This window comes from Lepus europaeus, chromosome 4 (genome assembly GCF_033115175.1).
Source record: "Lepus europaeus isolate LE1 chromosome 4, mLepTim1.pri, whole genome shotgun sequence".
Classification (NCBI taxonomy): domain Eukaryota; kingdom Metazoa; phylum Chordata; class Mammalia; order Lagomorpha; family Leporidae; genus Lepus; species Lepus europaeus.
The window spans coordinates 76,729,219-76,751,981 of NC_084830.1; the positions used below are offsets into that span (position 1 = coordinate 76,729,219).

The window sequence follows — 22,763 nt, forward strand, 5'->3', positions numbered from 1 at the left end:
GAGAAAGCAGTGGAAGATGGCCCAAGAGCTTGGGCCCCTGCACCTGTGTGGGAGACCCTGAAGAAGCTCCTGGCTCCTGGCTTCGGATTGGCACAGTTCTGGCCATTGCAGCCAATTGGGGAGTTAACCAGCAGATGGAAGACCTCTCTCTCTCTCTCTCTGCCTCTCCTCTCTCTCTATGTAACTCTGACTTTCAAGTAAATAATTAAATCTTAAAAAAAAAAGAAATTAACAAAGCCAAGTTGACATTAATTGCACTATCGTGTTTTTGACCAGTGTGTGTCAGATTCCATGTGGCTGTTTGCCAGTGAAAACAGATCACAAAGATGCTGAATTAGTAAACATTTGAGCCCTGAAAGCAAGCACTGGATATAAAAACAAAGACTTCCTCGTAGAAGATATTTACCATTTTGTATCTTGTGCTTTGCTTTTTTGCCAAAGGGTCATAGTTACACTAGACATCAATGAGGAGTAAGGTGTAGAGGGAAAAACACAGAGTCTGCAGGCAGCTACCTGCGTGTCAGTTCCAGCCCTGGACCTGCTCATCACCCACCTAGGACAAGGCTCAAAGAAAGGGATAAATAATAGTACTGCTTCAAGGTGAAGCTGTGAAAATTAAATGAGCTGACACATACGGTACTCAGAACAGTGCCTACACATTGTCAGTCTTGGTACTCACTATTATTCATTCCTGGCCTCAAAAAACGATCGGATTCTTTTTTTCTTTTGTGAAAACTCAGGGTTAGCCATTTCAAGAACTAAGCTTCAGCGAGCTGCCTTTATGGAGCCTAACTCAGCTGCAAAGGATGAGAATGTAACCGTGTAGACCAATGAAGCACTGGGACCCTCGGTAACATGAACTATGCTTTGTGGGAGTTAAGTTTTCAGCCTTAGAATGGAGGATTGACTCCCCCATACATGGGAGAAACAGATAACTCTCTTTTGAACTAGGCATTAGAAATTAAAAAAAACAATATAGTCAGTAGCTGGGTGTAAGGGCTCTGTGGTTCTTCACAGGGAATGTGTGAGCCATGCAGGAATGAGGAGTCTACATGGGGAGGACAGGGTGACAGTGAACCCGCTGGGTTCAGAGGCTGACTTCTGCCTGCATCCCATCTGGATGCATGGAGATCCTCAGCTGAAGAACAGATCTGTTTCTCCAGGGCAGACTCAGCAAGCTGAGCTCACAGAAACTGACTAAAACCTGGGAGTCAGATGACTGATTTACAACAGTAACAGTAACAGCAACAGTAACAGCAACAATAACAGCAATAGTAACAAATGTAACTGCTGAGGGGAAGACACCTGAGTCTTTTCTTTTTCTTTCTTCTTAAAGATTTATTTAATTTATTTGAAAGGCAAAGTTACAGAGAGAGAGAGAGAGAGAGAGAGAGAGAGAGAGAGAGAGAGAGAGAGAGAGAGATGGGGGGAGAAGAGAGAGAGGATGCAACAACCAGGGCTGGGCCAGACCAGAGCTAGGATCTAGGAGCCTCTTTCAGGTCTCCCATGTGGATGCAGAGGCCCAAGCACCTGGGCTGTCTTCTATGGCTTTCCCAAGTGCATTAGCACGGAACTGTATGAGGGGTGGAGCAGCTGGGACATCCATATGGGATGCCGGTGTTGCAGGTGGTGGCTTTACCCGCTATGCCACAACACCAACCCTACACCTGGTCTTTCAGCACCTTCTCTCCCTAAAGGTGAGCTGTGTGATGGCAAATTGGTGATCCATAGAGTCCTGACAAGAATTACCTCTAAAGTTGAAACATGGCTGTGTCTCTCTCCAGTACAGACCACAAGGCTTTAGGTGCAAATTCCTTGGGCCAGGTGTCCTCTCTTTCTCAGTACCTGGAAGAGCAATTCCCATCATTCTGCCTTCCGAGCCCACTCCCACCTTCTGATTGACAGTGAGTTCTTTGGGTCTGTGAGTCAGATTATACAGTTACAGTCAGGGAAGGTAATCTTAGGTCCCTTAATTCCCAGTTTTAGGGTGCAGCCTATCATTAGTCCTAGCAAAACTGACCTGAATAAAGTGGGACACAATTTTCTACAGTCTCTTGGTAGGCAGCATGATGTTGAGAAGCAGACCGTGGGTGTGGCTCCATCTGGAGGTGCATCCTAACTCGGTCACCCCTGCTCATGTGAACTTCATTCAACAGGGATAATTGAGTATATACATGATGTGACAGTCCCCATGTTAGGGAACAGGGTTAGAGCAGAGAGTAAGATGGCCCTGTCTTCCCCCAGCTCACCATGCAGTGGGGAGACAGGCGTGTGAAAAGCGAGTGCCTCAGAAGCAAAGTACAGGCCACCCAAGGGGAAAGAGCAAAGGACAGGTGGTTAGTTGTGCTGGGGGACGGGGGGTGGGGAGGCCAGCACAGGCTCCACCAGGGAGCAAATGTTCCTGTGGATCTGAAAGATGAGTTCTCCAAGCAGATAAAGAGCTGAGCACTAGAGACATTCCAGGGCCTTAGCAGTTTGGCCTTTAAATGGTAGGTAGGGAAAACCCTAGACTTGTAAGGCGTGTGTGTGTGTGTGTGTGTTGCTCATATTGCAGTCTGGAAGCCAGTGTGGAGGGAAGATGGAAAGACCCTGTGATGGAAAGCAAGGAGACAGATGAGGAGACTTCTGCAATAGTCCAAGTGGGAGCTGGGGCAGGCAGTTTTGCTCAGGATGAGGGAGCAGGTAGGCGAGAGATTGAAGCAGGACAAGAGACAGGATCTCTGGCTGGGTGTGGGCCTGAGTGAAGGGAGAAGTTCATGTGAGTCCTGCTACTTCTTGAGCTAAGAGATGAGAGGAGAAGCTGCAAGGTGTAGAGTGATCAAGAGAATTACTAGATGGCATCAAATTTAAGATACAATTTAAATTATATTATGGACCATTAAAAAAAGCCAATGCTGCCACATCATGGATTTCGAGCTATGTCCTGATTTCAGAGATGTGAAAACGTGAAAAAGTACGCATGCATGAATGGATGAAGTAGGCGAGCTTGGGACATGCTGAATGTGCGGTGCCTGTGGGATGCCCCTCAGGAGGCTGCGGGAACTAATGGTGTGGGGCTGAGGAGTGAGGTCTGGGGTGGAAATCCTCACTAGGGAGCCAGCAGCAAGCACAGCGAAAGCCAGGGGAGCAGCAATAAGGTTCTGGTCCCACCACTAAACCTCTCAAAAATGAAAGAGCACTGGGGAAGCAATGATGCACGTGAAGCGCCGACACAGTGCCTATTCAAGTGGTCACCCTGGGGTGCCTGCTCCCTTCCTGCCATCCTCTGCACAGCGGCCTTGTGCCTTCCCCCTAGTCAGTGTGGTCAGAAAGGCAGGTGGTCCGAGACACTCTGTGCCTGGTCAAGCGTTCCTTCAGTCTGTGTCCCTGCCCCACAGCAGGGTTATGTTTCACACCAGACCTCACCTTGTCACCAACCTTTACCGCTTCAGTGTTTTCACTTAGGAAAGAGGATAAGGTCAGCCAAAGCTAGGGGCATAGTGGAACCTAATCAGTAAATGCCTATCAAACGCTGTCCACAGACCTGGTCCTGAAAAAGCCCCTCCGTCAGGCACCAGTACCTACCAAAGCACATCGAAGCCACTGTTGGCAACCACTTGGCCAGGCATGTGGAGGGTGTGTAGAGGGTCAACCAGTCCCAGTGTGGGTTTGATGGCTCTTGAAGCAATGCCTAAAACATACAGATTTTCAGTTGAGGCTAAAGGTAGGGGCACCACTAAAAAAATTAAATAGCTTTAGACAAATAAATTATTCTAAAAAATAAAAAAGAGTGAAAAGGTTCATTCTCACGTGGCGGACGGCATGCAGCAGCAGAAAGACATGGAGTCAGAAACCTGGGCTTTCTGCTGTTGAGCCGGAGCTAGCGCCTATCAGTTTCCAAGAGCCAAGTGCACGTGTCTCTTCCCAACTCCTGGCTGATGACATCATTGGCCATGCTGGGAGTATTCACACCTCAGAGACTGGCAAGCGCTACAAATCAAGGCTCATTTCTTTGTCGTTAATTCCAGAGAACTGATTTACGAGCACACTACCAGATTTGATTCTTGGCTGTAGCTCTTGACTCTGGGTGCCTGCTAATGCAGACCTTGGGAGGTACTAGCGCTGGCTCAAATAATTGAGTTCCTGCCACTCACATGGGAGTCTGGAATTGAGTTTCTAGCTGTGTAGGCTTTGCCCTGGCCCAGCCCCAGATGTTGTGGCCATTTGGAGAGTGAACCAGCAGATGGGAGCTGTCTGTTTCTATCTCTATGCTTTTGCCTCTGAAATAAAAAATAAGAATAAGGGTATGTGGCATTTCAATAGGTTTTTGAAGGTAATTCTCAGAAAGTTTATTAGATTATTAAATATTTTTTTAAATATATTTCTTTGAGAGGCAGAGTTAGAGAGAGAAGAGAGATCTTCTATCTGTTGGTTCACTCCCCAAATGGCTATATATGTGTATATGTCTATACACATATGCCCTTTCCTTAACTCTATAACTCCTTGGTTTTTAAGTATTAGGGTTAAAAAAAAAAGAAGATGGGGTTAAAAGGTTAGAGAGGAAATTAAAAAAAAAATTCTGGGCAAAATTCTTACCAGTTTTTACTTTCAAGTGTTCATAGTCAAAGATGGCAACCCCAGTAGTCTCACTCCCAGTTCCTGAGGTTGTTGGGACTTGAACAAAACAATATTAATTTCAATAAAGTATTAAGGAAAGGTCAGTGGATGTACTTAATTCAATCGTGAGAATAAGGAACAAAGTTAGAGAAGGAAAATTTGCTGAACCTGTTGCTCCCCTGATGTCTGTATATGTTTATTAACACGCATGTAACCCTTGCATGGATGAAATCTGTGACTGCATTAACATGCATGCATGAGGTCTATATCTGTTTCAGCACACCCATGTTTAACAGGTGTGTTGAAGCATGTGTTTGTGTTAATGCACATGCATGTTTAACATGTACTATGTCTATATCTGCATGAATGTGGATATGAATTTAATATGCCTAGTCTGTGTCTGTGCTAACATGCATGTGTACTTTTTATGGGTGACTTTTGTATCTGTGTTAACACATATGCATGGTGTTCATTCCCATGCTGACATATATGGATGTGTTTAGCACGTATGGTTTCTGTATGAACATTGGCAGTGTGTAGTGTCTATCTACATTAATAACATGCATGTGTGTTTACTAGGTGTGGGATCTGTGTGTCTGTGCTAACACACAGGCATGATATCCATACCTACATTGACACACAGACTTGCTAATGTCCAGACTGAGAGCCAGGAGCTCTGCAAACCTTAGGCACCCTAACGCCAGAGCCTAGACAGCTACAGCTGGGGGGCTCAGTCACAGGCTGCTCTTCGGCCTTTCTGGTAAGCGAAGTCCTATTTGCTGTCTCTAAAAGACTTCATTATTCGCGCTTGGCAGCCAGCACAGAGGCGCTCTGCCTTTGCGGCTCTGTGGTTTTGTAGCTCTGTCAAGTTTCTGAACTTCACTAATCACCCCTCTGTGTGACGCTGACACAGTTTCACCACAGGGGTCCATTTGCCACGCCCCAATTACGCCGCCCCCTGCTGGGTCCTCATTCAGGTCAAAGCTGTTCCTCAGCTCAAGGCTCACGCACAATGCTACCAGAGAAGGGGAAGACAGAGGACACAACTTTAAATGGAACATACTTCCTAGTTAGCGGTAATGCATTTTAGCTATAAAACTTTAAATGGCAATAGATGAGCAGCCATACAAACGTGGGGAGCAGAAAACCATGAGGTTCCCTGTGGAACACATGGGTTATTCCCATTTGGAACTGCAGGTCTGTGCTCCGGGCAGGCACGAAGCGGATGTCACTCAGAGTGACATGGCTCTGCTGGCCACACGTCCCAAGAAAGAGACAATGGCAAGGTCAGCGGTAGAGCCATAATGTGGAAGAAAAGAGTTAACACCAGAAAGAAAATGACAAACTCCACAGTGGCTGATAAAAGGAGACATAGTTGAGAAGGGTGGAGAGATAAACTCGACAACCCAGGGTTTACGTCTGATTAGACATAAAAAGGACTCAGTGACTCCGGGGCTTAGACCTGCGACCTCCCTCCCACCGACCCAAAACATCTCCCTCTGTGCAAGAATGAAGATCAGAATTTTACATGAATGCATTTCTGTTGTGGTCTCCAAACAAGGGGCTGATTTGAACTGGACAAGTCAAGAAGTTCCAGAAACATAATACAAGGTTTCTCCCCAAAAGTTCACGGGAAAATGGAATTAAAATAGAAGTTTATGTTGGTGCAAAAAAAAAAAAAAAAAAAAAAAAACAATCTCAAAGGTCTTAATGTGCATGTTCCATGAACTTCTTGAAGACCCTGTGTGGACTAGCTTGCATTTTTCCCAGGGCCTTTTGCCAAGTGCAAAACAAATAAGCAAATGGTCTTTACCTGCTATCAGAGGCTTCAGAGGCACGCACACTGGCTTTCCCTTCCCAATGGGGGCATTGACGTAATCTAGAAAATCAGAGTTTGGACTGGATGCATACAGATTAGCAGCTTTACAGGTGTCCATGGTGGAGCCGCCGCCTACAGCCACATAGGCATCAAAGGCTCCCTTTTTGGCAAACTCAATAGCATCCATGAAGCTTGGGGAAGGAAAAAGGAAAATCATCATGTCACTTTTTTTTTTCCCAGAAACAAATGGCCATGGCATTAAATAAGGCCTAGGGCAAGGTGGAAACAACAGTAATATGTTTTGGCTTCTGCCTAAATTAAGTTACAGCAATAATACAAGAATACCTTGCATCTGTGGGTTCCACCCTCACATTATCATAAACCTGAAAGTGGATGCCATTCTTCACTAGGGAATCCATAGCTACTTGGACAGGAGGCAGCCGGGAGAGGTTCTTGTCTGTCATCAAGCAAACGTTTTTGGCCCCCATATTTTGTAGGTCCTATAATAAAAAAAGTATATTATATATATACATATATGTATGTATATATATGTATATATATATATAAATTAGGCTTGACTGGTTAATATTGAATGTTTTTTAAAACATTCGGTTGTGGCCAGTTAGCATTTGTTTAAAAAGTATTTAACATTGACATCAGGAGACTGTAGGCACCCCTAAACCTTACCATGCCAACTTCCTTTGTAACTCCTGCTCCATACCTAATATTTGAAACAGCCATCTGGAAAAAAAAAAAATAAAATATCTAAGTATATGGGTATTAGTGAGTTGGCTACTCCATTTCTGAACATCTGAAAAGGTTCCTCCCTGTCTAGAGAATAAAGGATATGCTCCTTAGGATGGTCTTCATCTGGTCTCACACTCACCTTACTTCTTTAAGAAAACCTTGGCTCTAGTCACATTGGAATTATAGTAGCTCTCCCTTCTCTGTTGTTCCTCTACTTCAGTTTTCAGTTGCCTATGGTCAACTGTGGTCTTAAAATATTGAGCAGAACACAACAGAAATAAATAATTCATCAATTTTAAACTATACACCATTCTGCTTGGGATGTGAAACATCCTTCTGCCAGTGTATCTTTGCTGTATATGCTACCTGCCTGTTAGTTACTTAGTAGCCATCTTGGTTATCAGATTCACAGTCTCATCATTATAGTGCTCATGCTCACTTTACCTTTATTTTACTTAGTAATGGCCCCAAAATGATGCTGACAATTGGGATATATCAAAGAGAAGCTGTAAAATACTTCCTTGAAGGTGAAAGTTCTTGTGTTAATATACAAAGAAAAAATTATATGCAAATATTGCAAGGATCTATGGTAAATTATTGTTAATCTGTTACTCATTTATATTATCTCTGCCTAATTTATAAATTAAACTTTACCATAGGTGCTTAGGAAAAAATGTAGGAATATATAGAAAAAAATATAGCATGTATACAGTTTGGTACTATCCACAGTTTTAGACATCTATTGGAAGGCTTGGAACATATTCCCCAAGGATGGGGGGGGGGGGCACTACCAGAGTTATCTTTTTCAAACACATCCTCAACTCTAAGTTGTTCCCTCAGCTTCAAGAGCCTACCTTTCCCTACTTACACATTAACTGTCAAATGTCTTACTTTCTGATTTTAAATGCAGTTATCTCTGTATTTTTTGTCCATTTAGTTGTTTATCCACCTATTCATCTATCCATACATCCATCTAGTCTCCATCCATCCATCTATCCATCCACCCATCCATCCATCCTTCCATCCATCCTCCCTCTCAGCCAAGACTACTGGATGTCTATGTTCCAGGCTCTGTGCTAGGCTCTAGTAACATAACTCTGAATAACAGAAACATGGCCTCATAAAGGTTACAGCTAAAATAAGACCTATTTTGATGGAAAAGGGTCACTTTTGACCCAAAGTCTTTTTGTTTGATTTGTGTTATGCTTAAATTTCCTAATTTTTAAAAATTTTGCTAATAATCATTAAAAATAAGAGAATATCGAATATGACTGTCCAGATTTCTATCTCTTGAATAACTTGGCAACAATGGAACTGCGTTCCCACAGGGCGACTCTTGGTGAACACAGCACTGGCCTTCCTTAGACTGCCTGCCTACGGGTGGGTTAACTAGTAGGCCCATGGTGAGCCTTCTGTTTAGGACTCCTGGGCCAGGAGGATACAGGGACCTAAACAAACAATTACAAGTCCTTTTGCAATTACAGTATGATAAAACATAAACGTAGCAGAACTGAATGTGCCTTTGCTTTTGCTTCAGACAGACTTGTCTGACCTCTTCGTGAGTGGTTCTAATTAGAAAACTAAAGATTCATCATGTAACATTCACAGTTACGTTGGAGAGTTTGTAGAACTGGGAGTTTGGCTGTTTTAATGGCTGAATAGAACAGAGTATTGTAGACATTACTCACATTCTCAGAAGACTATCACTCCATCATCCTAACACCTTACAGAACAGAGCTGGTCAAATAGAGATGGTGGAACATCAAGTAATAACATTTGAAATAAAATAATAATGCATTAGCAAGATACTGTAGTTGAATTTTTTTAGAAGGTTTTCATAAAAGGGAGAATGGACTGGTGACATCTACCTCAAAGGCATAATCAGTTGTTCTTCCAGAAGGTGAGAGTCCAGGAGCTAGAAATGTAAAAACTGGCATCAGAGAAGGCCTCAGAAATAAAGCAAAAATACTGTTAGTGGGTAGCAAGTCGCCATTGTTATTTGAGAGTAAAATACAGCAGTCAACGCAACATTTCCCTTGAAGACTTTTCCAAAACAAGGTTTCATTGTTGTACACCAAATTAAAATTCAAACCTGCATTTTAAGGGGTGAGCATTTGGCCTAGTAGTTAAGGCTCCAGTTTGGGACACCTGCATCCCATACCAGAGTGTCTGGACTGGAGTCTCAGCTCTGCTCTTGATTCTAGCTTTCTGCTTATGTGTACCTTGGGAGGCAGCAGTGACGTCACAAGTCATTGGGTCCCTGCCACCCACTTGGGAGACCCAGATTGAGTTCCAGGCTACCAGCTTTGACCTGGCCCAGCTCTGCCCTTTGCAGGCATTTGGGGAGTAAATCTGTGGATGGAGCTTTCTCTGTCTTTTTCTCTGCCTTTCAAATATCTAAATGAATAAATAATTGAAAAATACCCTGGCAGGCATTGTGGCGTAGCAGGTGAGTGCCTGGGTTAAGTCTGGGCTACTTTGCTTCTCATCCAGCTTCTTGCTATTGTGCATCCTGGGAGGCCGCAGATAATGGCTCCAGGACTTGAGTTCCTGCGACTCATGTAGGGGACCTGGTTTGGAGTTCAGGGCTCCTGGCTCCCACGTGGCCCACCCCTGGTTGTTGTAGTATTTGGGGAGTGAGCTAATGGACAGAAGATCTCTCTATCATTTGCCTTTCAAATAAAAATGAACAAACATTAAAGAATAAAAATAAAAAATTGAATTTGGAGACTGGAATGCTAACTTGATGCTGCTTTTGTGAAAAAGTGATTGAAAACATTTTTCCTATTAAAAATAAAAAAATAGAAGAAAAAAATTAAAAAAGCAAAAAAAATTAAAAAATCTTTAAGACATAATATATAAAAATTATATAGAATTTAGAGTTGGGTTATCGTTAGAAGTACAGTGATTACTATATTCACTATTTGAAGTCCTGTTTACATACCTTATAGCCACTGTGATCATTTATTTAAAATAAGATTTTTTTCATAGAGGTAATTTGCTACAGCAAGATACCTTCAGTTCTCAAGCTTACACATACACAAAAAGTTTAGCTTTCTTTGTGAAATTCAATAAAATCTTTATACATTTATATATATTTTCAAAGTATGAGATTTTAATCATGGTAAAAACAATTTTCTGTCATCCTGGAACAACAAGAGGCCCCTATTAATGAATTTTATCCTAACTTTTCTCTAGTTATTTACATCAGTCTTCAGTCATGAGATAAATATAAAATGCCTAGAGAATAATTTTCATTACTTTTGTAAGAAGTCAGAACTAGACAAGTTTGCTGAGGGCAAAGGTATCCATACTCAAAACTCAAATTTCTTGGACTCCCTTACTTTTTAAAGATAGAATCTATTATTTCTGTTAGTAAAGCTTAGGCAATACATTAGATATAAATTGGATCCTAGAAAACAGTGAGATTATCTGTCTCTAGATTGCTAATTGTATTCCCCCAAAAAGTGTGGATTCCATATTGAAACACACTAAGGATTGGCGAAAACCAGCTGAAGACAAAATTCTGCATATTCCTATATTCCAGGAGGCCTTAAAGGCTCAGCATCCCCTGCCTCGTAGATGATGACTGGGTGGATAATGAAGGGTGAGTGTGGACCAGGGAAAGCCCTCGGTTAGCTACTCTCTGCTCCCCTTGGGATTCTGCATAGGACCCTGTATGGCCGGCACCCTTTCCATCTTCTGCCTTGCTGTTCAGATTTGGCTTTTTCTTCTCAAGAGGCAACATCTCTTTTTGTGCCAGTAATTCATGTGACATTCTGAGGACACAACGAAACTACAACGAGCTTCCTGTTGCTCTGTGCACAATGGAGTATGAGAATGAATGATGTGTGCGGGAATTGAAAACTTTGTCACTATTTTTAATTATTAAAAAATAGACTGCTACCTAAGAATCAGAGAATTTCTCTCTTCTAGTAATCAACTTGTTTTTTTTAAAAAAAATATTTGAAAGGCAGAGTTACAGAGGGTGAGAGAGGGAGAGACGGAGAGAAATCTTCCATCTGCTGATTCATTCACTCCTCAGATGGCTGCAACAGCTGAGGCCAGGGCTGGGCCAGGCAGGAGCCAGGAGCCAGGAGCCAGGAGCCAGGAACCTCCAACTCCATTCAAGTTTCCTGTGTGGGTGGCAAGGGCCCAAGTACTTGGGCCATCTTCTGCTGCTTTCCCGGGTGCATTATCAAGGAGCTGGATCAGAAGTGGAGCAGCCAGGACTGGAACCAACACCCATATGGGATGTTCATGTTGCAGGCGGTAGCTTTCCCCTCTGCACCACAGTGCGGGCCCCTATGCTTTCTTTCAGAGATGTCTTAGAGTTCATTCTGATTAATTCTGCTTGATGACCTCAGCCATTCTTAAAATCCTATCTGTGAATTTTTGACTTTGGCCAATAATTCTTATATTAAATAGAAAAAGCATTGTAAATGGTATTAAATATATATTTGAGCCAAGCACGCAGTCAGTAGCACACATTCAGTTAATACTGTACTGTTAGAGCTACACGTTTCCAGCTTCATAGTGAAAAGGTAACTCTTCTCACCAACCTTCCTCTTACATACCCTGACCATTTTTGCTTTCCCCTTTGGCAAAATGCATCATAAATGCTAAGTGTGGGAGCCAAGCTTGTGGCTGGCATTCAAACACACCATGTATTATTATTACCTTGGGAATAAGTATGAGAATGGGTTGGGCACTGGCATCTAGGGAAAAGGAAAAAAAGAAAGATATTAAGTGAAACTGGAAAGCGAAGCGAAGTGTTAAACACACACTGCATCCTACCCCTAGGTTGTCCTCCAACTGGTGGTTACCGGCAGGCACTGCACCATAGAAAGCCCCAGAAACCGCAAGGGAACGGAAGCTGACCCAGAGTGCTTCCAGAGCTTTCCAGAGTCATCCATGCACGAACGCACTGGCAACAGAACGTCGCCAGGCAGCCGAGATCCGCTTCTGGTGGGGGGCACAAGCACGTTGAGGATGGGGATCCCTGGTCTCTTACAAGGGCAGGAGCTTTGACCAAACTGATCCCGAGGTTAACGTGATTCGCTGACTTCCCCTACCCCCCACCTCCCCACGTTGGGAAGGGTCCTTGTATCCTTCTAAGTCTTCAAGGAGTTTCTCTAAAAACAAGGTGTGGGCCCGGGCCTGCGGGAGGCCCTGCCGGGACCCCGCGGCCTCCCTGGCCGCCGCCTTCGCGTCTCCAGGCTGTGCGCTCAGGCCGGCCACCTGCTGCTCCGCGGAGCCCCGCCCCGTCCTCCCGTCTCCGTTGGCTTCTCTACCGCTTTCCCGCGTCCTCCCTTTGGGAACCTTCCCTCCCCTTCCCTGTCCCGGTCGTCTCCCGCCGCGTGGGCTGCTCTTTCTCTGGCTTCTCTTTCTCCTGCGGGGTTTGACGTTTCTTTCTTAGCGGCCCAGAGGCCCAGGTCCTGGGGAAAAGCCCCTCAGGGGCTCCTTAAGTGCACGACCTCCTCTTCCTCTCCACCCCGCCAAAATTCAAAAGTGGAACGAAAACATCCGCGGAGGGAGGTGGGGGAGGAAGGAAAAGGGTGGATCTCCACGGCGGTCAAGCTCTCAAAAATTCTGGGAACTGGAGAGGCCGAGCCGAGCTGGGTGAGCGAGCGCTCCCACAGCTCCGGGCCGCCACCTGGCGGTCTCCGCCGACCCGCGGCTGCGGCTGCGGCTTCACTCCTGGCCTTTGCGTTCCCAGCCTGGAGCGCTCCAAGGACAAGAAAACAGATGCAAAGGCAAGAGAAATGCGCAAGAATGCCCCTAGGAGCACATGCTTCCTCCCCTACCGCCTGTTTTTTTCTTCACTCCAAGCTCTGAAGTTACCTCATCTCTTTTCTTCTCCTTTGGACCTGTGGTTTGTGTCCCTGGCCCCGGGTTGCCTTCTTGGGAGCCCCACCTGTCCTGTGGTTCCCAGGCCTCCCCATCACTGCATGCTTCTCACAGATTGAAGAGTTCCAGGCCCTGACCACCCCGGTTTGCTCACTTTGGCTCTCTCTTCCCTTGCCTCCGGCACTTTCTCTGGCACCTGAGCTCAGGCTGCTGTCTCTGTGAAGTCCCAGGTTTCCAGCTGGATCCTCGATTCTCCTGTGCCGGACACCTTTCTCTAGCAGCAGTGCACTGTTTCTGTGGCTTCCAGGACTCCCTACTCGTTCCTTCTCTGGCCCCTCGTTTACTCTGCTTGTCTGTGCGTGTTGGGGCTGTGCCTGGCTGCCTTGCAGCCCTCTGGAGCCTACCATTCATCAAGGCTACAAGTTACTCCACCCCAATCTACCCTCTCTTCCCAGCGTCATTTCTCATCCAGGTTATTTATTTATTTATTTTTGACAGGCAGAGTGGATAGTGAGAGAGAGAGACAGAGAGAAAGGTCTTCCTTTTTTCCGTTGGTTCACCCCTCAATGGCCGCTGCGGCCGGCGCACCGCGCTGATCCAAAGCCAGGAGCCAGGTGCTTCCCTTGGTCTCTGATGCGGGTGCAGGGCCCAAAGACTTGGGCCATCCTCCACTGCACTCCTGGGCCACAGCAGAGAGCTGGCCTGGAAGAGGGGCAACCGGGACAGAATCTGGTGCCCCGACTGGGACTAGAACCTGGTGTGCTGCCGCCGCAGGTGGAGGATTAGCCTAGTGAGCTGCAGCGCCGGCCATCTGGGTTATTAACAAGGCCCTAACTGGCTTCCCACGGATCCAGCTTTGCCACCTCTGTTCCCCACGCTGTGGCCAGGGGCATATTTCTAGCGATGTCACTCCCGGTTCCCAGCGGCTCCCATGGCTCCTAAGTGTTCAGACCTGCCTCCTGTGCCCTCTGACCTCTGCACTTGGCTGCATCCTGCTCCACCTCCAGGTTTGAGCTCCTGGAAAATGGACTGTTCTTTCTCTTGAATGAGCCACCATCTTTCTCCGTTTCTGGTTTCTCCCTCGCCCCTTCCAAACCCTAGAGCTTGTTGTTCCCTGTGCCTGGAACATACTGTCCTTCCCTCTTCTTCTGGGTAACTTTTGTTCCTTCCATCGGTCCTGCAGGGCACTCTTCTCTGAGCCCCAAGGCCCCAGGTGGACACCCCTTTCTGTGTGATCATTAGCACCGTGCCTCGCGAGACTTGTATGAGGACAGATTTCGAACCGGCAATCTAAGCAGAGCTGCGCGTTTTTCTTTCCTTTTCTGCAGGATTTCTCAGAACCCTTCCAATGCTCATGTGTACCTGTCTTCTCAAGGGGGCAGTCCTGGGACAGTTTCCCAAGCTCACTTGGCCATGGAATTCTTTTCTCATGGAACCTCTCAAGGTATCAGCGTTTCCCAGGGAGAGGTATCACTTCAACAGCTTTCCCTTAGATCATCTAAGGGTACAACTCAAAGTCCTCGGCACTTGCCAAAGAATGAGGACTGTGAAGCCAGAGTATCGGGGTTCAAATTATGGCTATGCCATTTGCTTAGCTGTCTGACACTGGACAGATTATTCTCATGCCGTTATTTGTCTCTGAGACAGTAGAACAATGCAGTAAGGCATAGCGTTGCTGTAAGGGCTAAGGTTACTGACCTTTATAGCACATGTAGAGCAAGTGGATGGTGTGTGGGCAGTGCACAGCAAATGCCCAGTGGGTCTTGTTTATGATCTTGGACCACATGTCTTCTCCAGCCTCACCATACTCTATGAAAGGAAGTTCTGACTATACTTTCAGATAGATCCAGGAAGGACACCTTTCACACCCCGGTGCTGGTCTTGCTTCTGCCTGACATGCCTGAGTGCCTCTTTCCCCCACCTCCCTGCACCTGTCAGCTCAGACTTGCCCATAATGTCCCAGGTTGACTTGTGCTCTCACTCCAGCACTGATCAGGCGACTGCTATGGACCTGGGTGGAAGAGTCAGGTACCCTGACTCCCGTAGGTGCCAGTGCAAATCTATGGCATTTCTTCCCATCTACACCTGTCTGCTGCTTTCCGCACAGGCCCATGCTACCCGTTCGCACCTCTGTTTCTCCCCTGAGCCTTTCATCGCTACAAGCCTTGGAACCGAGAGCAGCTTCTGGCACATAATGTACACTCGATAAATGTGTTGATTGGGCACACGAGTCTTGGCCACTGCGTGGGACCAGGGACTGTTTCCTTAACGGTGACAGGCAGGGTAAGACCTGCCTCTCCTAGCACTGCAAGGTTGCCTGGCGCACCGCCTCAGCGCTCTCTGCGGTACCCCCTTTCCCCGCAGTACCGGGCGGCTCACACCCGGGGGCCCGCGTAGACGCGGCAGCGTCCTCCGGCCCCTGCCCGCCCGCTGCCCCCCAACTCACGCTGCGCGCTGCAGTTGCCTCAGCAAGTGCGCGACCCGGGCCCGGGCGGCGGCCATGGCTGCGCAGAGTCTTCCTCGCAGGTCCCAGCTCCACCTCCGCCGTCGGCCAATCCAAGCCTCCGCCCTCCTCCCGCCCCTCTGCAAGGTCACCTGCCCCAGCTTTAACCCGCAGTGGCTCAGGACCACCCTCCCGCGAGTCAGAACCAGAACCGCTGTCCTCAGCTGCACCTCGCCGCCTACCTCTGAAACTGCGCTGGCAGGTAACCGCTCCGCCGGTCTTGGGCACTGCTGGTCTCCCTGGACTTCAAACCCCTCACTTTCCACTTGTTGGGGCCGCGGGAAGACCAGGAAGGGTATTTTTTTCCCACTCACAGGCTTTTAAAATGCTACTTGGCTTTCTGAGCAGTCTTTTCATAGTAAATTATCAAGACACTGCATTCAAACTGTTCTAACTGTAAACAAGGGTCTGGCAAAAACCAGAGGGACCTTTTTTACACAGGGCCCACTGTTTGAATCAAGGCCTAAAGACAAACAAACAAAAACTCCAGAAAAAAAACCTAACAAGGGGAAAACTCACCAGATTTTTAAACGCGCTGTGAAAGGCAAGTAGTTAAAACCTGCCATGACCCCACTGTGCTGTGGGTGGGAAGGCTTGGCAGTGCCCAATCAGCTGCGTCTCAGTGGAAGTTAACTCTCCAGTGCAAAGTATACAGACAGTAACAACTGCACGTTTGCACCTTCTGTAAATTATTACTATGGAGTGTGAATTAGTCTTTTCTTTCGTAGCAATTCCTAAAAGTAACCTTACACCAATGAAGCAGAAAGGAAAGACAAAACGCCCCTTATCCATTGTCAGACCAAAAAGAGTCGGATTGCTCCCAGCACTGTAGCAGACAGAAGCCCTTCAGTTTTACATCTACTCTGAGTTCTCAGGAAATGTAGTATGTATCTTTACACACTGAGGAGCTGAACGAGATCAAGCTGGAAGAAACTGATGGGACAGGAACGAGAGCCAAGACAGCTTTCAACGTTTCACCTGCTAATCAAACCAGCTCAGGTCAGTGTAAGCACTGTTCCACTTAAGGACGACTCTGTGGGCCATTGGCTTCCCCAGATTTTACTTAAGCTCTAAAAAGCGGGGTAGATTCATAAACGTTGAGAAACATTGAAGTATTTTTCAATTAATGAGATTTGTTGGTATTTAAATCCTTGAGTTACAGCAATGTTTTCAGTGCTGTAAAGCATGAAATGTTTCTTAAAACAGCTAACAATTGTACTACATTATCAATATTGAATTTGATTCCAAAAGAAGCTATTTTTCTAATAAACGTGGCTTTGCTGAAACCATTATAATTTAACTGCTTTGTGTTTTCAGAAAGTGAAAACACTAGGAATATAGGTTGCTGGCCTTATACATTTACCACCATAGTAAAAAAAAGTTAAAGTCAACACTGATACAGTTACACTTTATTAAATAACTTTTACATCTGTTTCTTGTAAACCCAGTTCTGAAAATATCTGTAACCTCCCCGCTGCTGATAAATCTACATACTTGTTATAAAAATAATGCAGAGAAGTATAAATCAATCTGTTAAGGTTGGGAAGTGTGGCCGGCTCTCCCTCACCCCATATCCAAAGTTAGAAAGATGACTCTTTTAGAACTCATTCCCAGTTTTGATCAACACATTGTTTCCCTGGCACACCCTTAATCTCCAGTCCATCTCAGGTGTGGGGAAAACATCAACCCGGCAGAACTGACAACTTACAGGCTCTTGAGGGGAGGGCAATCCCGTCCCGTCAGCCTCAAGCTCTCGGAAGGCAGCAGCCGCCTCCGCCGCACCCGCCTACAGTCCCTGGATGTTAACATTTGGCACGTGCAGGTCTCGGTTTACAGTGCGGGTCCCAGAGTGAAACTGCTACTTCCGCCTCTTTCCTCCTGGGCGCTGTCCCCCTCCTCCACCTCCTCGCCTCTTGCCGCCCAAGCCCGGCGGCCCGGAATTCATCTTGCTCCCCGAGCCCCCTTTCCGCTTCCCCCCGTGGCTGCGCGGGCCCCCTTTCCGCTGGCCCCCAGGCCCCTGCCGGCCTCCCTTTCTCTTGCCCTTCTGGCTCATCTTCCTCTTCTTGGCGGCCTCCTCTTGGTCCTCCTCCCTCATCTGCTTATTGGTGGCCTTGGTCACATCCAGCTTGGGCTTCTTGCTGTTCATGACCCGAAGCAGCTCCAGCTGGTTCTTTTTCTCAGCCGAAAAGTCCCCGAAAAGGGGTTGGAACTTCCTCTTCTTGCCGGAGCCCCGGGGCGCCTTCTCCTTAGGGAGGCGCTCCTGGAAGCGCCCCAGAGAAGCGGTGGAGACCTTGGCTATTTGCATGGCACGGCCCAGCTCCTCCTTACTCTGGTGTCCCGTAGGGTGCAGGCCGGCCGTGCTGGGCAGCTGGGTCTTGTGCGCGCGGGCCAAGTTACGCAGCCGATTCAGCTCGTTCTTGGCCACCCGTTCCTTCTTGGCCTGAATGCGCTTGGCAAACTGGTCCTCCATGGGGTCGGCGCCGCCGGGCACCTCGATCAGCCATTCTTTGGTGTCGTCCCGGGCGCGCTGATAGCCCCAGCGGCGCCGCCACTGCCCGCTCACCTCATCCCATACCAGGTTGGTCTTCTTCTTGGGCCGGATGCCCTTGAGGCGCGCGAACTGCTGCCATCGCGTAAGCGGCCGCGGCCGGGGCACCGGCTTCTCCCGCGGCAGGCGGGTGGTGGGCTCGGGCAGCCGCGCCACCAGCGCCTCTTCCACGCGTTCCGTCGGCAGCTGCCACAGCTGGTTAATGAGCAGCTGCGTGTTGTCCCGCGCCAGGGCCCGCAGCTCGGCCTCCGGAGCGGGTCCCGCCCGCCGCAGCCCCGTTGGGGGGTTCCGGTCGGAAGCCAGCAGATTGCCCAGGTCAAACTCCAGCTCCAGCTCCTTGTGCACCGTGATGCGCTGCAGCTTCTCTGCCTCGTCCTGCTCCGCCTTTGCCAGCAGCTCCTCCACGCTGTGGCCCTCCATGGCTCCGGCTCGGCTTAGTCACTTTGGGGGCCACAGCTGAAGCGACTTCTCTCACCACCGCCGACCCACAAACCGGCACAGCAACCACGTGTGTCCACCCGGACGCTCAATCCGGAAGAGAAAGGTTCACTTCCGGAGCACCCGGAACCGGCTCTCGATGCCGACGACGGGACGACGGGCCAGCAGAGGGCGGTGTTGGAGAGCTGATGGAATTAGAGGCGGCCCCTTTTTGCTTGTGTCTGGATGCAGGTACACCCGGCGCTAGGAGCCTGTACTACGAATTCTGGAGCCTGAATGGGACTGCATCTCCCAGGATGCACCGAGGCGGAGGGGTGGTCCGCGGGGCGGTCCGGGATGGGGCGCGGGCTCGTGCAAGTGTGTGTGTGTCGGGGCAGACGATGTGGGTTCCGGAACAACTAGGTGTTAACCATTCTAGTGTAAGTCTGTTGTAAAGATATTTAACTAATCATGCTTCTAGGGGGTCTAATTATTTCACCAGAGTCATAATCCGCTCTCAGGGTTCTGGGTGTGGACTGAAAAAGACTTATCCCACAGATTTACATAAAGCTAAGAAGATTGGTTTGCTTTGGGAGTAAGCAGAGCGGGCAAACGGTCCTGAGTGGGCGCAGGTGCGCGCTGACCCCAGAGCGCTGCCTCAGAGCCCCGCGTTTCTTTCCTCTCCTGGAGAAAGATGGCCGGGCTCTGCAGTTCCACTGCCTGGCTTCCAGTCCTGGTTGTGACACTGAGCTTTGGCTGTTTGACTTGCTTGGGCCTATGTTAAAGCCTGTGAGATGGGGTTCTGATGGTTCTGATGGTTCTGATGCTGGGGCTGTTATAAATATGAAGGGGTTAGTGTGCCTCAGAGGAGGCTTAGATCAGGGAACACAACAAAAGTTAAGTACAGATTATTACTTAATCTTCATAATGGCCCTGGGAGCTATCTGAAGAGGTATTGCTATACTCCAGATTGTGTGAGTCAAACTGCCTATAATCAGATCTCAGTTTGTCAGGTACTATGCCTACAAATACGCCTTTGGACAGATTTTCTAACCTAAGTCTTATTCATAAGTTTGTAAATATGAAACAATTCGTGGTGCATAATAAGAACACAATAAATAGTAGCTATTATTGCTATTAGCTGTGTATTCGGCGTGTTGTTTGTGCTGAAAAAGGAAGGCTCAGGGGCTTCAGAAAAATTATTTCTCTAAGGTTATACAACTAGGATATGTGGGAACAGGAGGCATCTTAATTTTGCCCTTAAAACTACATGCAGTATGTATTCTCTGAAATGTCCTTCAAGCTCCTGATAATCAAAAAGTGTGGCCAGCTGACCAGCTGCACAGCATCACCTGGGAGCTTGTCAGAAATACGAAGTCAACAGGTCTCACCCCAGAAGTAATTTATCAGAACCTACATTTTGATAAGATCGGCAGGTGATTAGTATTCATTTGTACATTGAAGTTTGGGAGTCACTATTGATCGTATGGTTTACAGGGGAGGGGGAGAGAGCTTCTTTTCCCTGGGTTCTGGAGTTACTGAGGAGGGAGTTATGCTGCAGAAATAACCAGTAGAAATGAACCTGGTAGCACTGAGGAAACACTCAGTTGAGTTTTAGCATTGTGCTTGATTTGTCTTTCTCTCAAATTATTTTAAGATTTATTTTTTTTTTTTCTTTGAACTTTTGCCTTAGCACTCAACATCGGTTCCTTTTTTTTTTTTTTAGAATTATTTTATTTACTTGAAAGACAGTAACAGAGAGAAGTAGAGCCAGAGAGAGAGAGAGGTCTTCCATCCACTGGTTCATTCCTCCAATTGGTTGCAATGGCCAGAGCTGAGCTCAGCTGAAGCCAGGAGCCAGGAGCTTCTTCCAGCTCTCTCACGTGGGTGCAGGGGCCCAAGGACTTGGGCCATCTTCTACTGCTTTCCTAGGCCATAGCAGAGACCTGGATGGGAAGAGGAGCAGCCAGGACTCAAACCAGCACCCATATGGGATGCTGGGGTTGCAAGGCTGGGGCTTTAACCTGCTGCACCACAGCACCGGCCCCCAGCATCAGTTCTTTAACATAAGTCATCCCATGGGCCAAGGCTGGGTCAAAGACCATATTATGTGACTACCTTGAACTTTAAAATCTTAGGGATTTGATGTAGGAGAGAGTTAAGGATTTTGATATGATTGCTTTGGGCTTGACTTTTTTTTTAAAGATTTATTTGCAAGTCAGAGTTACATAGAAAACACGAGCTTTTCCATCTGCTGGTTCACTCCCTAGATGGCTGCAATCGCAAGGGCTGGGCAAGCCAAAGACAGGATCCAGGAGCTTCATTTGAGTGTCCCACATGGGTAGCAGTGGCCCAAACAGTTAGGCCATCCTCCGCTGCTTTTTCCCAGGCCATTCACAGGGAGCTGGATGGGAAGTGGAGCAGCTGGGACTCACAACTGTTCCTGATGGGATGTTGGCAAAACGGACGGTGGCTTTACCTGCTACACCACAATGCTGACCCCTTGGCTTGACTTTTGATTCATTCATTCACTTTGCAAACATTTAACTGAATGACTACCATGTACCAGACCGTGGCCAGGGGGCTGCAGGGATGGAAGATCATAAGGTACACAGAGAATGGGGTCAAGAATATCTACCCCCAGCCCTCTGCAGATTGTCATCAGAAGGCCATCTCCTTGCGTAGAAGCCAATGTTATGGCATTGGCTTTTGAGGAAAGAAAGCTTTGATTGTGAAGCTTTGTTGTAAGGAGACAGGAGGCAAAACTCAAATCTGTCCCCCCATTTTGGATTCTGGGGCAGGTTTTATGAATTTGGTAGACCAGGTTGGCATATGGAAGTGCTGGTGAAGTTCTCACTGGGGGGCTGGAACCCAGATCATTTATGGTAAGGCATGGTAAGATGGATTTCAACATCAGACCTTCCTGGTCAACAGACCCCTTGCTTCTAGAGGGGTTCTGATGTTCAGGTTCTGGTCTTGCCCTGGTCTCTTGATTCCAAGGAGGGGAAACACTGGCTCCTCTTCTTTCTCTGCACAGGTTATATATACACGTTATGTAACTTGCAGTTTTTGGCCCAGAGATATCTGAAAAAACAAAAACAAAAACAAAAACCTCAACATCCTGCTGTTGATAGAACTGAACCAATCTGAGCTGGTTCTGCGGCTGTATTGGTTCCTGCGGACCTAGGAATGATTATGGTTCTCTGCCATTGAAGCACTACTGTTCTTTGTAGCTTTCCTTAAACTATGCCCATGTCTTTGTAACTATTGTCTTTATTTATCTTTCTTAAATTACCCAGATTGACTGCTATGTGTTTGTTGCCAGGGCTCTGATCGATTCTTGTAGCTTCCTAAGTCTCCTGACTCCACAGTCCTTCCAGGCTCTGGCCAATCACTCTTTCAGAAACTTTCCTCTCTACCTACCTATTTTTGGTCTTGGATGTTCATGATTTGGCTTAAAGACTCTCTTTTTTTAAAGTTATGTGTTATATAGTCCCGCTCATGCTTGTTTTCCAATATTTCTTTTCCATTTTTATTCCATCTTAGCTGTCTCTCCAGAACTTTAAGAAGATTCTTTTCGAAAGGCAAAAATGAGATGCAGGACAGAAGAAAAAAAAGAAGCAATTTTTTTTTTTTGTAGCATCTATTGTGAAATTTCTCATTAACAAAGTGAGCCTGTAGAGAGAGTTTTTTTTCAAAACTGGAACAAGAATGTTGAAGACATGGAAGTAACACCTTTTGTGTTCCCTCAAAACACAGCGAACATAGTTTTGGTCAGTAAGACATTTTTGTAAGTGACTTCTTTCTTCATTCTCTGATATCACATTAGCTTATATTTACTTTCTTTTTTTTTTTATTAAACTTTTATTTAATGAATATAAATTTCCAAAGTATAGCTTATGGGTTACAATGGCTCCCCCCCTCCCATAACTTCCCTCCCGCCCGCAACCCTCCCCTTTCCCGCTCCCTTTCCCCTTCCATTCATGTAAAGATTCATTTTCAATTCTCTTTATATACAGAAGATCAGTTTAGTATATATTAGGTAAAGATTTCAACATTTTGCCCATATAGCAACGTAAAGTGAAAAAACTACCATTGGATTACTAATTATAGCATTAAATAGCAATGTACAGCACATTAAAGACAGAGATCCTACATAATTTTTTTTCAAATTAATTAATTTTCTATGCCATTTCCATTTTAACACCAGGTTGTTTTTTTTTTTTTTCATTTCCAATTCTCTTTATGTACAGAAGATCAATTCAGTATATAATTAGTAAAGA

General features: G+C 46.6%; 2 protein-coding genes and 1 long non-coding RNA gene across 4 annotated transcripts in view; 1 reads left to right on the plus strand and 2 right to left on the minus strand.

The window, feature by feature from the left end:
- The window catches only part of ADHFE1 (alcohol dehydrogenase iron containing 1), a 38,201-nt gene extending 22,662 nt beyond the window's left edge, over nt 1-15,539 (minus strand). Inside the window, exons 1-8 of one of the 2 annotated variants that reach the window (XM_062188414.1) lie at nt 15,459-15,539; nt 11,843-11,880; nt 9,031-9,077; nt 7,103-7,156; nt 6,761-6,915; nt 6,410-6,606; nt 4,576-4,653; nt 3,565-3,670 (exon numbers count right to left, since the gene is read on the minus strand). In XM_062188414.1, coding sequence (XP_062044398.1) covers nt 3,565-3,670; nt 4,576-4,653; nt 6,410-6,606; nt 6,761-6,915; nt 7,103-7,156; nt 9,031-9,077; nt 11,843-11,880; nt 15,459-15,514 — 731 coding nt within the window. In that variant the 5' untranslated portion in view covers nt 15,515-15,539. Of the gene's footprint in view, nt 1-3,564; nt 3,671-4,575; nt 4,654-6,409; nt 6,607-6,760; nt 6,916-7,102; nt 7,157-9,030; nt 9,078-11,842; nt 11,881-12,043; nt 12,217-15,458 lie in introns of those variants that run through there. The other variant, XM_062188415.1, reaches the window with a different exon arrangement.
- A 108-nt stretch (nt 15,540-15,647) lies between these two features.
- Nucleotides 15,648-22,763, plus strand: part of LOC133758401 (uncharacterized) — a 38,309-nt gene continuing 31,193 nt past the window's right edge. Inside the window, exons 1-2 of the long non-coding RNA XR_009865796.1 lie at nt 15,648-15,717; nt 16,244-16,514. This is a non-coding gene — a long non-coding RNA (uncharacterized LOC133758401). The remainder of the gene's footprint in view (nt 15,718-16,243; nt 16,515-22,763) is intronic.
- Nucleotides 16,913-18,612, minus strand: RRS1 (ribosome biogenesis regulator 1 homolog). The gene has a single exon (XM_062189564.1). The coding sequence runs from the start codon at nt 18,481-18,483 to the stop codon at nt 17,374-17,376; it is 1,110 nt and encodes a 369-aa protein (XP_062045548.1). The 5' UTR covers nt 18,484-18,612; the 3' UTR covers nt 16,913-17,373.

Excerpts from the sequence above, each read along its gene's own strand:
- RRS1 (XM_062189564.1), bottom strand. The coding sequence starts at position 18,483 with ATGGAGGGCCACAGCGTGGAGGAGCTGCTGGCAAAGGCGGAGCAGGAC.